Source organism: Pinus tabuliformis, chromosome 5_1 (genome assembly GCF_031772625.1).
Source record: "Pinus tabuliformis cultivar Carrire ecotype Pingquan chromosome 5_1, CPIR1, whole genome shotgun sequence".
Classification (NCBI taxonomy): domain Eukaryota; kingdom Viridiplantae; phylum Streptophyta; class Pinopsida; order Pinales; family Pinaceae; genus Pinus; species Pinus tabuliformis.
This window is the reverse complement of record NC_142305.1, coordinates 497,134,621-497,150,544: the sequence shown is the minus strand read 5'-3', so window position 1 is coordinate 497,150,544 and position 15,924 is coordinate 497,134,621. Positions and strand designations below refer to the sequence as shown.

Here is a 15,924-nt window from a genome sequence, read left to right as displayed (position 1 = left end):
GGTCAGGCATTTATGTTCATTTTTATTAAAATACAAAAGGTTCAGATTTTCACTTCATTCTCACTTTTTAATGAATTTTCATATTATGTTTGATATCTTGAAACAGTTTTTTGGGCTGGCTCCAAAGGCTTCACTTTCTGACTTAGAGACAGCAGGGCAGTATTATTGCAGTGAAGAATGGGAACAATTGCAAGAGAAATATCATGGTGTGGTAAAGGAAGATTTGCTCAAATACTGTTTCTCATCAGCATACATCGTAGCATTGCTGAATGACAGTCTTGGAATCTCAATGAATGATGAAAGGTAAGGATTCTATAACTTTTTACTCTTCGGTTTCTATCATAGTTACCATACTACTGAGGAAGGTGAGTTGGCATACTCAACAATATAAGAAATCAAAAAGGAAAATCATTTGAATGCAGGAAAATTTAATGATGAATATGGCAAGTATTGACATGGGATGCTTGGCATACTTGGGAGTATTTGCGAATACTTGAGTCTATTGCAAGTAATGATTAGTCAATACTTGATCAACCAGAGTTATAAGAATCTTGAGTCGAGTATTTAACCTAGGGACATACTTGCCATACTTGAGAGTACTTGAGAGTCATACTCAGGTGGTTTGCAACTATGATCTTTATAGCTTTGCTATGATGAACTCTTCAATGTCTTCATGCCTTTATCTATATAATTTTCTAATGATGCAACATTCCATGGTTTTTCCTTCACAGTTTTTGTGACGCTGAACTTAATGAAATATCTTTATGGCTGCTGTGATTTGTTAGTTTGATAACCCTGTATTGAAGGTTAACTGAATTTTGAAGAGAGATATTTTGAATGATCATTAACATAATGTAAATAGGAGCATATGCTTCCCCTCCTTGTTTATATAGGGAGCAAGAACCCATTTGACCAACCTTTTGTTAGATTTCCTTAAAACCCAGTAAACCGACTCACAATTTTTCTGTGTAAAGACCCAGAAACACAAATAACTGATATTCTGGAAACTCCCTCTTAGCTAGGGAGGTATTGATAATGAGTATCCAAATGTTCACATGTTGACAAATTTCTATAAGAAAAGGTTATAACAAATCCAATTACCATAATCAGGTCGACAATTGTGACACACGGTAAAACAAGTTACCACAATCAGGTCAGTAATTGTGACACATGATACATTGATAACATTATCACAATATCATAATCACCAACTTCAATCATACATAATCATGGTGCACCATCAAACAACTATAGACACAGTCTAGGTGAAACACCATAGGTCTCGTCAATGATAAACAAGCTCACTCTAGAAAGAGAGTTGGGCATGATGCTTGGAGGCTACAACCTCTAGGACCATTCTCCCTAATCCATGTCAAAGTGACACAGGGACAACATCCCTAATCAGGTTACTATACAATGACACAAAAAAATGACTGCCCTTTGCTAGACCATTTTCCTATACATGTCAAAGTGACACAGGGACTACAACCCTAATCATGTCACTATATAATGACATAGGAAAATGTTTGTCCACCAAACCATTCTTCCTAATTCCGGTCAATGTACTTGATACATGGATGACATCCCTAATTCCTATCAATATAGATGACATAAGAAGAATGTCTTCCCATGATGTTATCTAATCTATCAATTCATTCTCCCTAATTCTGGTCAATGTGCTTGACACAGGGATAACATCCCTAATTCCAGTCGAAGTACATGACACAGGGAGAAACCATATCCATGATGCAATCATCACTCCCTCTCAACTAGAGAGGCATTCTCCACGAGCCCAATCTTGTCTTGGAAGTACACAAACTTCCCTTAAGAAAGAGAATTCGACAACATATTGACTTCTTTGACCAATAGGCATGTGAGGCATTTCTTGAAGAGTGCCAAATGGATTTGTTACTAGTTGTGATGTAGTGACTACTGGTTGTTATTAGTGCCCTTACCACAATTTATGGGCCTACCTTCATAGTTAATGTCATAGAAAGGTTAAGGCTGCTCGAGTACCTTCTTCTAGCATTTGGTACCCCCTCCAATAATCCAAATTATCTTTGTTCAGTTTTGGTGGTCCTTATTTCCCTATTTTCCACCTATCTAGGAATTGGGGAAGCCAAGGTCTCAAAGACTTTTGATTGGCATCCTAGTGCTAGTATGTTCGTGGGTATTAGTAGGCTGAATAGGAACATGGTAATTGTTGCCCACATTACTCTCCAATTGGGCAAGAAGCTGAGTTATCAACTGTTGGTTGTGTTGCCATTGAGCAACTATAGTTTTTTGATTGTCCTAGCACTTTAGATCAAGTATATGTCTAATCATGATCATAAACACACTGAAATACACAATTTCTATTGGAAAGATAGAGAGGGGGGGGTGAATCAATATTTCTTTTACAATTGTTACTTTATTAGCTTAGATCACTTATAAATAGAACACAAAATGAACAATATAGAATAAATAATCTTATTAATAAAAAATAATGAGGACTCCAATCCTATTCTTTATAATAAATCAAGTACAATAATGTTCAGGGCTCCAACCCTAGATGAAGACACCAATCTTCTATGCACCAGGCTCCAACCTGTACTTTGCCAAGCACCAACTTGTTCTTCTTGAGGACTCCAATCCTCTAGGGCCCTGAACATTATTGTACTTGATTTATTGTAAAGAAGAGGATTGGATTCCTTGTTATTTTTGATTAATAAAATTATTTCGTCTATATTGTTCATTTTGTGTTGTATTTATAAGTGAGTGATCTAAACTGGCAAAGTATCAAGGGGGGTGATTTAGTAGAAGAAATACTAAATCACCCCCCTTCTAAGTATTTCCAACAAGTGGTATTAGAGCATAGGTCACGAGTTCGATACACACCCAACTCGTGTTGGCGGGAGATTGTTGGACATTGGATAAACCAATGCTCCCCGTATGTTTTGCGACATGGACTAACTGCCTCTCGTGGATCCTTATCTCTAGCGATGCGATCGTTGACTAATAGCTGTGGGTTTTGGTCTAACGAAAATCATGATTCCTAACAATTTCAACCTCTTTGCACAAAGGAAATGTAACAACAATGAATCAACAAAGTACACAAGGATTTTATAGTGTCAAAACTTGTTTTTATTACAACTTTAATAAATAAAACAAACATAGGGCTCCTGTACGAGGGATCATGGCCCTTACATAACCATGATACAAGACAATCGTATACACAGTATACACAATATACACTAGGGCTTGAGGTCAACTTCCCTTCGCCCTCAATTTGCCCAAACAACAAGAAACAAATTCTTGACTTGTTGTAGATGACCTTCACTTACAGCCCTTTGGTCCTCTTGTCCTTGGTGTACGTGGGAGGTCCTTTGCCTCCTATCTCACAGAGTAATTGTTGCTTCAATGTCTTTGCATGCCTAGTTGCTCACAAGGTATTTTCTTCTTCAGATCTCTTGCACAATTAGCTCCAAAACAAGGTCTGCTACTCACAATGGATTATCCTTATAATTCACTGTCTATTAGACCTCTTTCCCGTACTATTCAACCCTCCTTAGTGAACAAACTTTAGGGATGATACTCATAAATCATTCTCCAACAATATATCAACCCTTCACGCTATTCTCTCTTTGCCAGAGACAAATCGTAGTCTCTGCTCCAATTCTGAGGCTTATTCAACCTCTTTTAGGGATTGACCATACCTCAAAATTTCAACGAACTTCTTGTAGCCTTGCAACCCTCCACAATAAGTTATACAGAGGCACATTAGGTCTCTTTTAGGGTCTCAACCCTCCTCCTTTTGCACAAAACAAAAAAAATGCCTTCAAACAGAGAATTTCAATGGGTAAACTCGACCTAGACAAACCTCTATTAGGGCATCTTCACACAGACTTCGGTGGAAGCTCCTCGTAAACTCAACCTAAACATGACCCTTTCTAGGGCACAAAACTAACATAGAACCTCGACCTTCACTCTTGAGCAAACTCGACCTCTTTTCAGCACCAAAACCGACCACAACTTGCTCCTTCTCCTTACTACAACGTCTCCTGAGGTTCATGAGTTCTTCTAGGGCTCAATATTCTTCATGAGATGGATTGCTATGTGTGTTGAGACCTCTCTTAGTCTCCTTTATTTGTACTCTCTGTCGTTGCCTTTAGGTGTTGCCTTTAGTCGATCAAAGGTGCCCTCTTGCAACAAATGGAATAAACAATAATTTACTTTGGGTCTTTAGCACACCAACTTATGTCCAAAGCCCTTTGCTTGGGAACATTGCCCAGAAAACCACATTTTCATGGGTCAACTACACACAAACTAGCACCCCAAGGGTTGTGGGAGTACTTCCCAAGTTACAATTTCATCATAGTTTGTCTGGTCTTTTCCCATCACTGCTTCTGCCAATCCTCCATTGAAGCCTTCGCTGAAGTTCTTGGGTCAGTGACATCAACCCAAATGCCCATGGGCTGGCAGGGTGAGCCAACTCTGATACTATTGTAAAATCCTAAGGGTAATTTTTCCTTAGGGTTGTAAAATCACAAGAGAATATTGCACCAAATAACAATATTTTCTACAATCTTTGCCAATGGAAATTGAGATGCACCAATGAATAGATAAGTGATAGTAACAATGTATATCAATTTGTAATCTTTATGCATTTACTTCCTAATATAGTCATAATATTGAACAGTGGTTTGCCAAAAATTGCATCTCATATCATTCGTAGTTCATAAATATGAAAGTAGCCCTCCATACATAATGAATTTAGTCCCTAATCCTTCAATTTTCACACTTCAATACAACAACTGCTAAAATTCCTAGCAATTCTACCAATATAATAATCTGTGTTAGATTTCCTTAAACCCTAGTAACTAATTCACAATTTTCTAAGTGTAAAACCAGAAATACAACCAACTATTCTTTTGGAAACTTAAATTACAAATACATTGAGTTTTCCAACATACCTTGCACAATGGAAATAAATTAGAAGACAAACACATTCAACACATAGAACACAAAATATACCAGGAAACCCCAACTTTGAGGAAAAACTACAAACTTTGTGGGTCTTTTATTATCTTTAGCGAAGGGTGATCTTCAAAAAATTTACAGCAAGGAAAAACTTCCCTTTCACCACAGGAAAACAATTGGCCAACTTCCAAGGCAAATCGATCTCCCTTTTACGCACTTGCTTTGCCAAATGGTTGTGCATATCGACCTATCTGCCCCTATATAGACGCACATCTCTCTCTCTTTGCGCACACGTGCGAACTAAACGACTATGCTAGTGTTGTCTGAGTTAGAGCAACTCCACCCTCACTTGATCTCCCCCTCTTTGTTATTTAAACTTTGCGATATGTTGAAACCCTAGTCTCTCCTTTCACTTAGCTGACACACACTGCTTGTGCTCTTCGAACTAGCCACTTACTCGCTCTATCTCCTCTTATAATTTTGACCTAGGCCCCTCCTTCACTCTCAACGGCTGAGATTAGATCTTGATGAAGGGATGAGATTAAATCATAACTTAACTTAGGATTTTTAAATTTTCCTAAGTCAACTCTTAGAAAATAGTTAAATAAATTAATATTTTGCTAAGTGGTTGTCTTGTGGGTCCCTCTACTAGCCTTACCATTTTGGCAAGCATAACCCTTACTGCTCTACTCCAATCAACACTCCCTCTTAGAGAGGAAGGCATTTTGCACTATCCCCAACTTCTCTCTGAGGTAAACAAATTTTCTCCGTGGCAAAGCCTTGGTCAAAATGTATGTTGTTTGCGCCTTTGTTGTTATGTACTGGAGTGTAACTATGCCTCTTTGAACAATATCTTTGATTTGATGATAACAAATGTGGATATTCTTTGAGCAGTTGTTAATTGTTGGATTCTCAAAGAGCTTGATACAACTTTGATTGTCACAGTGGATCACGGGTGGCTCTAGCTCTTGTCCAAACAAGCCCATGAAAAGCTTCCTCAACCAGATAGCTTCTCACCTTGCCAAGTTGGTAGCCATGTACTCAACCTCAACTGAGCTCAATGCAACTAATGCCTACTTTTGGATAAACCAAGAAACATCTATTGATCCAACACTGAATGTGCAACCCGACGTGCTCTTCCTTTCTGTGGATCTCGCTACCCATTTTGAATTAGTGAAGCCCTCAAGCCTCAACCCATCAACCTATCTATACCAAATCCCATACTTTATTGTTCCCCTGCATGTTGAAATATTTATCTATGTTCAGTCTTCATAATGACATGTGTAATCATGATTTTAATTGATGTAAAGAAGAAAAATAAAATTATTTATGTTATGCTTGAGTCATGGGTTTCATGCTCAAGGAATTTTATTTTTATTGTTAAAGCTCCCATTGTGAGCTATTAGGTTTGGTCATCAAGTCATAAAGTATATTGAGTAAATGTCATGTATTGAAGACCCATTTGGGCATATTATACATTGTAAAATGTGAAGTTAATTGTGTTAGAAACCCGCCAAGACCTTGTCACAAGCTATACCTCATGTCGGCTTTCAAAAGAGATGAAAATGTTTCTAGTATGGCAAGTCGGCCTACCCGTTGGCACAAGTCGGCTTATTTCTATAGGCAAATCACTATATATTTAAGGATCTCGGCCTCCATTAGGACACTACTCAACCAAGCATAAGACAAAAAAGATAGAAGTGCGAAGATCATAAGAAAGGAAGCTAATCACCAAGTGAAAGAAAGAGAAGCATATCCGAGTTATTTCTGATTTGTTTTGAGCTAATATACCTCACACGTGCAAAGGAAATTGGTGTCATCTGCTGCAGAAAAAGGGCTGAGGCTAGAAAAGTTATCCTAAAAGCCGAATCAAGGGAGAAGTCATATTATTCATCAAGCCGAATTACAAAAGGAAGTCTTTCCATCCAAACGAAGAGAAAACAAGGTACAAAAGCTGGTCAACATTCATCACACATGTTGCAACCAGGGTCTTTGAAGAGGCCGAGGGTTGCAGGTTTGATCCAAGAAACTGAAATCTGAAGGATAGTCGAGGAGGGAGAAGCCTTGTGACTTGGTCTTGGAGAGGTTAATAGGTCAAGAGTCTTGGTCTTGGAATTTGTCACTTGAAAATTTTATAAGGAAGAATTTGTTTGGGTTTTCATCTCAAGGTTGGAGAGGTTTTGGCCTTGGTTGATCAGCTACATTCGGTGTCTCTTGTCTCCTTATTGTTTATGTTTCGGTAGCTGTTTGATGAAGAAGAACATTATAATAATCTAAGCAAAGAGAAGAACCTAATCTAACGAGGTAAAAAGCATTCACAAGCGGTTATCATTAAAGAGAAATCTCTTAATCCTAATGCCCTAGATTTCTCAACATGGTATCAAAGCTAAGGTAACAAATCAAGGAAGGGCATCAAAGAAGATCTAAAAGATTCTCTCATCTCCAAGGCATTTCAAGGACAAGGATCACATCATCATCTTGAAGAAAGTAAAAAAACTAGTTCGATCAAAGGAACATTCTTGGGATCCGCACTCAATCATCACCTCAAAGAAACTATCTCTACTCAAGAAAGGAAGGACTTGGATTTGAAGCATCTTAGAGTAGCTAGATCAAAGCCATTGTCATCATCAAAGATATCAAGGCAATCTCCCTCTCTTTGAAGCAAAGGATTTCATCTCAAAAGAAAATCCTTATCCTTGAAGAAGATCATCCAAGAAGCATCAAGACATCATCAAGAAATCATCAATCATCATCAACAAAGGGATCAAGTTGAAGAGTTCATCTTCACTTGACTAGTAAGTATCTTTATTTCTATAATTAAATCTAGTAAAATGACTTCATTTTGCAAGGAGAACAAGTTGGTTGTGTCATCGAACTTCCTTGCATGGAAACTGATCCAAATCGGATCCATAAACGACTGTCAAAGAACCCTGACTGTATCGGGACGAAACAAATCCTTGAAGAATCCAAAACAACAATTGGAAACACCCTGAACCAGTGGCCATGGCAATCGACGTGGAACGACGAGGGCCTCGGTCAAAGCGTGCTGACCGAGACCCATGGAGACTACGCAGGAGGTCGATGTAGCCCTTGGGAGCCTTGGAACGAGAAAAGGAGCTGATTTTCGATGCGCGCTAGCTGGGCAAGCATGGCCGAAATGGAAGAGCCTTAAGCACTCGGTCACGTTGGGAGCCAGAGGACCGTGGGCAGAGAAACGAAAAGCGCCAACTGGCGGAGTCATGTTGGGACCCACGACCTGGAAACTGGCGGTTTGATCAGGGCGCCCTTGAGCGGTAAGAGGTTTTGGAGGAGAGCGGAGCGATCCCACTCAGCGATCGACGCGTGGCAGCGGAGGTGAGAGAAAAACCACTGCGATCGCGCGTTATCGGTCGAGCAAGTCAACCGTGCTCGACGTGCGTATGATGTTGGATCTGGAGGAGCCCAGATCAGACGACTAAGATTGCGCCCGATAGAAAGAGGCAGAATCGACAGGGAATTACGCTGCGATTTAAAGGGATTTGGAATTTGTTGACTGCCACGATGGAGAAAGAACGTATCCACGACATAACCAAAGAAACGAATCGACGAACAGGCTGGCACTATTCCGATGGAGACACGTGGCTACTTCCCGAGCGTTCATGCTGACGCCGAATAGGGAACTCCAAGTAGGCAGATGGTAGGCAAAGCGACATAGGCGGGAGAGGAACCGAACAAGCATGGAGATCGAATGGCTAAAGCCATGAACAAAGACCGTCGAATAGAGATTCAGAGAGAGCGAAGAGTCCAAGCGACCAAGAGAGACAGTGAATAGTGAATCCTGAGAGGAGGACTGAGCACAGGGAGCTGTAAAGTCAAGTAGAGGAGATAGAGGGCCGAACTGACCACAGGCAGCATCGAGCACTAGAGAGCTTGAAGATTCAAGTCTTCCCATAGAGGAATCTGTCCGGATTGAGCACCATAGTTGGCTCTTTCCACTGTAGACGAAGGGTCACAGAGCTATTAGGAAGAACAAGAGTCTGTGCACTCCGAGTGGCTTGGGGAATCCAAGAACCACTCTTCCAAGCAAAATCTGCTTTAGGAGAACTCATATTGAGTCCCTGCATTGTAATTTCTCTGCTGAACGACACAATAAAACAAGGCCACCATTGAAGCTGGACCGGAGACGTAGCCCTGGAGAATAGGGTGAACTCCTTGTTAAAAACTGCTTGTGTCTTTGTGTGCTTATTGTATTTCTCTTTTGTCTTTCCATTTATTTTCTGTGTATTGGAAATCTGATCGATCCGTTGTTTCAATAACACAGAACACACACACCAGCACATGGGTCTGTAATACCTTTTTGTTTAACAAATCTTCAACTGAGGTCACTCCTAGGGTGATTATCAGATCATAAACGAAGGATATACTTGGTCCTTAAGGCAAATGAAGTTATTGATCATGCCAATGGAAAAGTCTCCAAACCATCTGAAGGGCAAGCACTTTCTAAATATATGAAAAAGGATCTCAAGGCTTAAAGGATTCTTATAAAGTCCATCAAGGATTCCGTCATCCCCTATATAGTAGAGTTGGAGACATCAAAAGGGATATATGATAAGCTAGTAGAACTAATCTATGAAAGAACGATAGGAAAAATCATATCACTAATAGATGATCTATACAAATTGGAAGCATCAAAGGATGAAGGGATATCAACATGTCTCACAAAAGCATCTCAAATAAGGAATCAACTTCAAGATCTAGGAGAGATGATATTCGATAAAGAAATGATTACCATTTTTCTAAATGCTCTAACTGATGAACAAGGAAATGTTGTATCAGAGGCCTATGAAGAGTAGAAAGATATCCCATTCAGTAATTTGTGGTCACTCTGCAAGATCGAAGAAAACAAGTTGAAGGCAAAAAGTGATATAGGATCAGATGAGCAGGGTCAAACATTTGCTATCATGTCAAGAAGCAAAGGGATATTTGGTAAGTTTGGTCCTTAGAAAAAGAAGAAGATCAATATGTCGCAGATCCAATGCTATGGATGTCAAGGATATGGGCACTACAAGAGAGACTATCCTAAGCTCAAGAAGGACAACAACAAACGAAGAAGGGAAGAAGCCCATATCACTGAAGAAGTGGAAGATGCTGAAAAGAATAAATTCAAGGAGGTAGTAAAAGATCTCTACTATTATCGAGATAAGCTTTCCTCACCTAGTTCTTTTCAAGTTTTGTTTTTTTTTTTTATACAGTATAACTATCATGTTAGGAATCATTAGAAGCATGATAGGATGCATCATGTTAGGAGATGGCATCATAGAAGCATACAATTGAAAGCAAGAGCTCGTGACATCATCATTAAGAAGCATGAAAGATAGCTATAATAGAAGTCGATAGCTGTCATCTAAAGAAAGATGTAGCTCTTGGTAACCTCATTAAAAGCATAAGTAGTACTTTTGGGAAAAAGAAAGTCATCTAACATAGAGCTCATCATACATCATTTAATAGGAGCATTTGCAGGATGAAGATGATCAAGATTCTTCGTTGGAATCTTCATTGGAAGTTTCACCTACTGGAAGAAGCAAGTGTCTCACCGCAATTCCAACTTGTATGGGATTCATGGAATGATGGTATGATGTTGAAAGAAGTAAAGTAGATCAAGGGATTGAAGTTCCTTCAATCAAGGAAATTGCTGAAGGAATTTTAGATGACCTCAAAAGAAAATGAGGTATGTATGCTTGTATTTGAGAAAATAGAGTCATTTCATATGGTTGTAGGTAACATGAATGAATGCTTTACCTCAAGAGCATGATCATTAGGAGGTATCTCTCCCTTTGACAGGATGCAAGAAGGCATGGGTCACACATTGACTAGATGAAATCAACATAATATGTCCTCATATGAAATATGAGGTGGTTGACAATATTTGTAGGAACTCTAATTGAAAGTTCTTGGAAAGGAAATGTGTGAAGAAAGAAAGAGATCATGAAATATGCAACTATGGAGAAAGCAATCAACATCCAAGGACTAAAAGATTTGACTATGATATCTCCATGAAAGATATGAAGACCTTGATGAAGTCTAAAAAAGAAAGAGACCCTTGACAATATATATCTTTTGGAGATGTGTCAATATGTATGCAGGATGTTGATGCTCACAGGAATTTGTCTTGATAAAAGACCATCACAAAGGTAATTTTGATTTAATGTTCATTTCTTATTTTTGAAAAGTATTTGGATGGGCTAATGCAGGGCTGCTAAGGGAAGAGCTATGGAGTTCTTCTACAACTGAGGCTCATGTGGGAGGATGAAGTGTCCTTAAAGGAACATGACATGAAGATGGTAGCAAGGCATGAAGGAAGGCTAGATATGGACTAATGAATCACTTTCCAATGAAAGGAATGATGACATGATTGACATGACTCATGGATGAAAGTATTATATGGTCTATTCCCTACGAAATGTCCCACAAGATTTAGACTCTATGACAAAGAGGATATGACATCATAGAAAGGAGTTCCACAAGCAGCTGGTTATCCCATGATCTCCACCGAGAAAAGCTGCTGGAAGCAAGTCCCTGGTCAAAAGAGAGCTTGGTCAAGTTCTTGATTAAGAGGGAGCTTGCGTACATTCCTTTTAAGGAATGGGTTGGTCATCTCTAGTTAAGAGGGAGCAACAAATATGGTTCTCTACTTCATGTGTCATGCACTAGACTAGGATTAATAGCCGTAAGTCTTAGTGAAGGCCATGAGGAGAGATAAACACATCATTGTTGTCTTCACTTGGGAAGATAGAATGGAGGATTGGGTAAGCATCTAGCATCCGATACTCTTTGAGGATGTGGTAGGGCATCCAAAATAAGAGTAGTCGTAGAGGACCGATATTCTTTGAGTGGGAATCCAAGCTAAGAATAGTCCTGGTGGAACATACTTTGGGAGAACCTGGGTCGGGTATGTTTCGATAGAGACAATGATAAGGGTGTCTATAAATCATTAGTCTTGCCAGCATTGTGCCCTGATCTTGTGGAGAGATAAAGTTGCTAGTCAAGGCCTTACTATGTGACAATGTCGGATGATATGATGCTATACAGATGGGTTACCTATCCGACTCTTCTTATGAGAATTCTTCAGATTGAGAATGTCCAAGTACCTTGTGTAGATTAGGAATATCTCCCTAGTTAAGAGGGAGTGTTGAAATATGTAACTAGGTTCAGTCTTCATAATGATATGTGTAATCATGATTTGATGTAATTGATGTAAGGAAGAAAAATAAAATTATTTATGTTATGCTTGAGTCATGGGCTTCTTGCTCAAGCAATTTCATTTTTATAGTTAAAGCTCCCATTCTGAGCTATTAGGTTTGGTCATCAAGTCATAAAGTCTATTGAGTCAATGTCATGTATTGAAGACCCATTTGGGCATATTATACATTGTAAAAAGTGAAGTTAATTGTGTCACAAACCCTCCAAGACCTTGTCACAAGCTATACCTCATGTCGGCCTTCAAAAGAGATGAAGATGTTTCTAGTATGGCAAGTCGGCCTACCCCTTGGCACAAGTCGACTTATTTCTATAGGAAGATCACTATATATTGAAGGATCTCGGCCTCCATTAGGACACTACTCGACCAAGCATAAGACAAGAGAGATAGAAGTGCGAAGATCATAAGAAAGGAAGCTAATCACCAAGCGAAAGAAGGAGAAGCATATCCAAGTTATTTTTGATCTATTTTGAGCTAATATACCTCACACGTGCGAAGGAAATTGGTGTCATCTGTTGCAGAAAAAGGGCCGAGGCTAGCAAAGTTATCTTAGAAGCTGAATCAAGGGAGAAGTCATAGTATTCATCAAGCCGAATTACAAAAGGAAGTCTTTCCATCCAAGTGAAGGGAAAACAAGGTACAAAAGTTGGTCAACATCCATCACACGTGCTGCAACTAGGGTTTTTGAAGAGGCCAAGGGTTGCAGGTCTGATCCAAGAAGTCAAAATATGAAGGATAGCCGAGAAGGAGGGAGAAGCAAGCAGTTTGACCATCGTTGACTTAAGGAAGAAGAAACAAATCAAGGAAGCCTTGTGACTTGGTCTTGGAGAGGTTAATAGGTCAAGGGTCTTGGTCTTGGAATTTGTCACTTGAAAATTCTATAAGAAGAAGATTTTGTTTGGGTTTTCCTCTCAAGGTTGGAGAGGTTTTGACCTTGGCTGATCGCCTACGTTTTGTGTCTCTTGTCTCTTTATTGTCTATGTTTTGGTCGCTGTTTGATGAAGAAGAACACTGTAATAATCTAAGCAAAGAGAAGAACCTAATCTAACAAAGTAAAAAGCATTCACAAGCAGCGATCATCAAAGAGAAATCTCTTAATCCTAATGCCTTAGATTTCTCAACACTACGATACCTCAATACATTCTTGGCAGCAACAGAATACGCTCTGGCGGGCTCAACCATAAACTGGCTCAAAGAGCCGATTGCAAAACATATGTTTGGTTGTGTGTTTACCAAATACATGACTGACCCTATTAACTGTCAGTAAAGTGAAGGAGCTACTCACTCCAATCTGGATGTATCCACCTTCCTCCAGTTTGTGACTAGGGGCATGGTCATGGGCCTACAATCCTTCATGTGGCATCTCCTTAGAATCTTTTGAGCATACTTGCCTTGCACCAAGAAGATCTCCCCATCACCCAGCCAAACCTCCAACCCAAGGAAATGTTGAAGAATGTAACTAGGTTCAGTCTTCGTAATTGTATTTGAGTCCTAATGAAATGTATTTATCAAAAGAAAGAAAAAGAAATTATTATTATTTATTATTATGACTTATTAAAGTATGGCTTTCATGCTTGGGTCATCATACTTTAGGTCAAAGTCCCCATTGAGAACTTCTAGGATTTATTCTGAGTCATTAGAGTCATTTTCCATTTAAAGAGACCCTTCTTGGGCTTTTGAATCATGTAAAAATATTTATTATTGAGTTGAATAAGATATTTGCACCTCCACACCAAGTCGGCCTCAAATTGGGTAATATGACCTCACCAGAAGCCTATATATACAAGTAGTTCGAATTCATTTGGACATATCTCACTCATAAGTTCGATATCCAAGAGAAAGGGCCAGAAAAAGTGTGAAATTCCAAGAAGAGAAGAAGAAGTGTTGGAAAGATTAAGATCGAAGTTTTTGGATCATCTCCCTCTCACACGTGTGGATTTTGTGGTCCACTACTGGAAGGTCGAAGTGTTGTTGTTGGGTTGAAGTTGCTACTGGGTTAACTGTTGGGTTGAAGTTGTTGCTGGATTGAAGTTCTGTTGCTACTGCAAGTTGGTGTTGCTAGGTCGAAATTATTATCATCTACAGAAGGAGGAAAGGGATGACTTGGTGTGGAGGAAGTCTGTTAGTGTCTTGGATTATCTCAGGAAGTTATTAAGGAAGAGTTGTTGATTGAGTTTTCCCCTAGATAGGGGTTTTTCCGTGGCTGTTCGCCTATATCTGGTGTTTGTGATCTTTGTGCTATTGTTTTGATAATTGCTTGATGAACTAAAGATAAAAGAGGAACATAAGAATATCACAAGTAACTATCAACATAAAGAAAATCTTTCTGCCTTACTGATTTTCTAACATGGTATCAGAGGTAAGGTGAAGAAAAAGGAAAAAGGTAGCTCAAAGGTCTATTAAAAATGAGAATAAGGAGTTCTAAGAAGCTTTGAATAAGGGTCATCAAAAGGAACATATAAGAAGTCAAGTCTATCATCTTCAAGGACAATGTCTAAGCCAATGAAGGGAGCAAACACACTAGAAGGAGCATCTAACTACAGGGCTTGGAAGAAGAGGATAGACCTCATCCTTGAAAAGAATAAAGTTTTGGATCTAGTCAAAGGAAAGGTGAAGTCTGAAGAAGCCTACAAATGAGTCAAGTGATGCAGAAAAGGAAAAATTTAGGGAAGTAAAAATATTGGCCATGACACTAATGGTGGATGGAATAAAGGATAACCTCATCCCCTTTATGTCCAACATAGACTCTGCTCAAGAGATGTATGAGGCATTATCAAAATTATTCACTATTAAGAATCTTGGTCAAATAGCAAGTCCTAAAAATGAACTAAGATATATAAATATGACAAAGGAAGACACTGTGGCATCCTTCTTTGTGAGAATAACTAGATTAAGAGATGAACTCTAGGCAATTGATGAAATAGTACTAGAGAAAGAGCTTGCAATCACTGCACTTCTAGGATTACCAACATCATGGAGTTCCTTCTCATAAGGTCTCGACTCTCAACAACTGGAAGGAGAGTCCTACATTCGAACGACTATGGATGCATGTAGTCAGGAAGAAGTCAAAATTTCTCTAGTAGCAGTAAAGAGAATGAAGAAGAAAAAGTTTCAAATGACTACTCCGCTCATCACAAGAATAATGGATCACTCAAGAAGTCTAAGTGGCCTAGAAGGAAGATAGACATATCCAAAATTGAATGCTACAACAATCACAAGATGGGTCACTATAAAAGTGATTGTCCTGAAAATCCGAGAAATAGAAGGAGAAACAGAGATCATGCAAATGTTGTTGAAGAAGGATCTCCAAAGAAACACAAGACTGAAGAATTAGAAATAAAGGACTTATACAACTAAGCCCTTCTACTTTAAGTTTTTGATTTATTTTATATTTTGATTTCTATAACTTATAGGTATAACATTATTTATAAAAACATTGTTGAATTGTTTTGTTAAAGTTTTAGGTATCCCTCGAGATTGGATTAAGGAGCCCTCGCCATTTTCCAAAGATAAGTATCTTACTCCATGTATTATTCTTTATATTTGGTTTTCCTTTACTTATCTAGATTTGTTTACACTAGATGCTAATAACATTCCTTTTTATATTTTCCCTGTTTAGGAAAAACTTGTTGATATGCTCAAGGGCTATGGAGAAGATCTTACCAGACAAAACATTGGAATTAATGTCCTATAAGGTTTGTTTGAACTCAAAGATATGTCTTAGACTA

At 38.8% G+C, this 15,924-nt stretch overlaps 1 protein-coding gene across 1 annotated transcript in view; it reads left to right on the top strand.

The window, feature by feature from the left end:
• LOC149165670 (GDA1/CD39 nucleoside phosphatase family protein) overlaps positions 1-15,924 on the top strand; it is a 237,464-nt gene that overhangs the window by 187,391 nt on the left and 34,149 nt on the right. Inside the window, exon 7 of the mRNA XM_089432351.1 lies at positions 107-303. Coding sequence (XP_089288477.1) covers positions 107-303 — 197 coding nt within the window. The remainder of the gene's footprint in view (positions 1-106; positions 304-15,924) is intronic.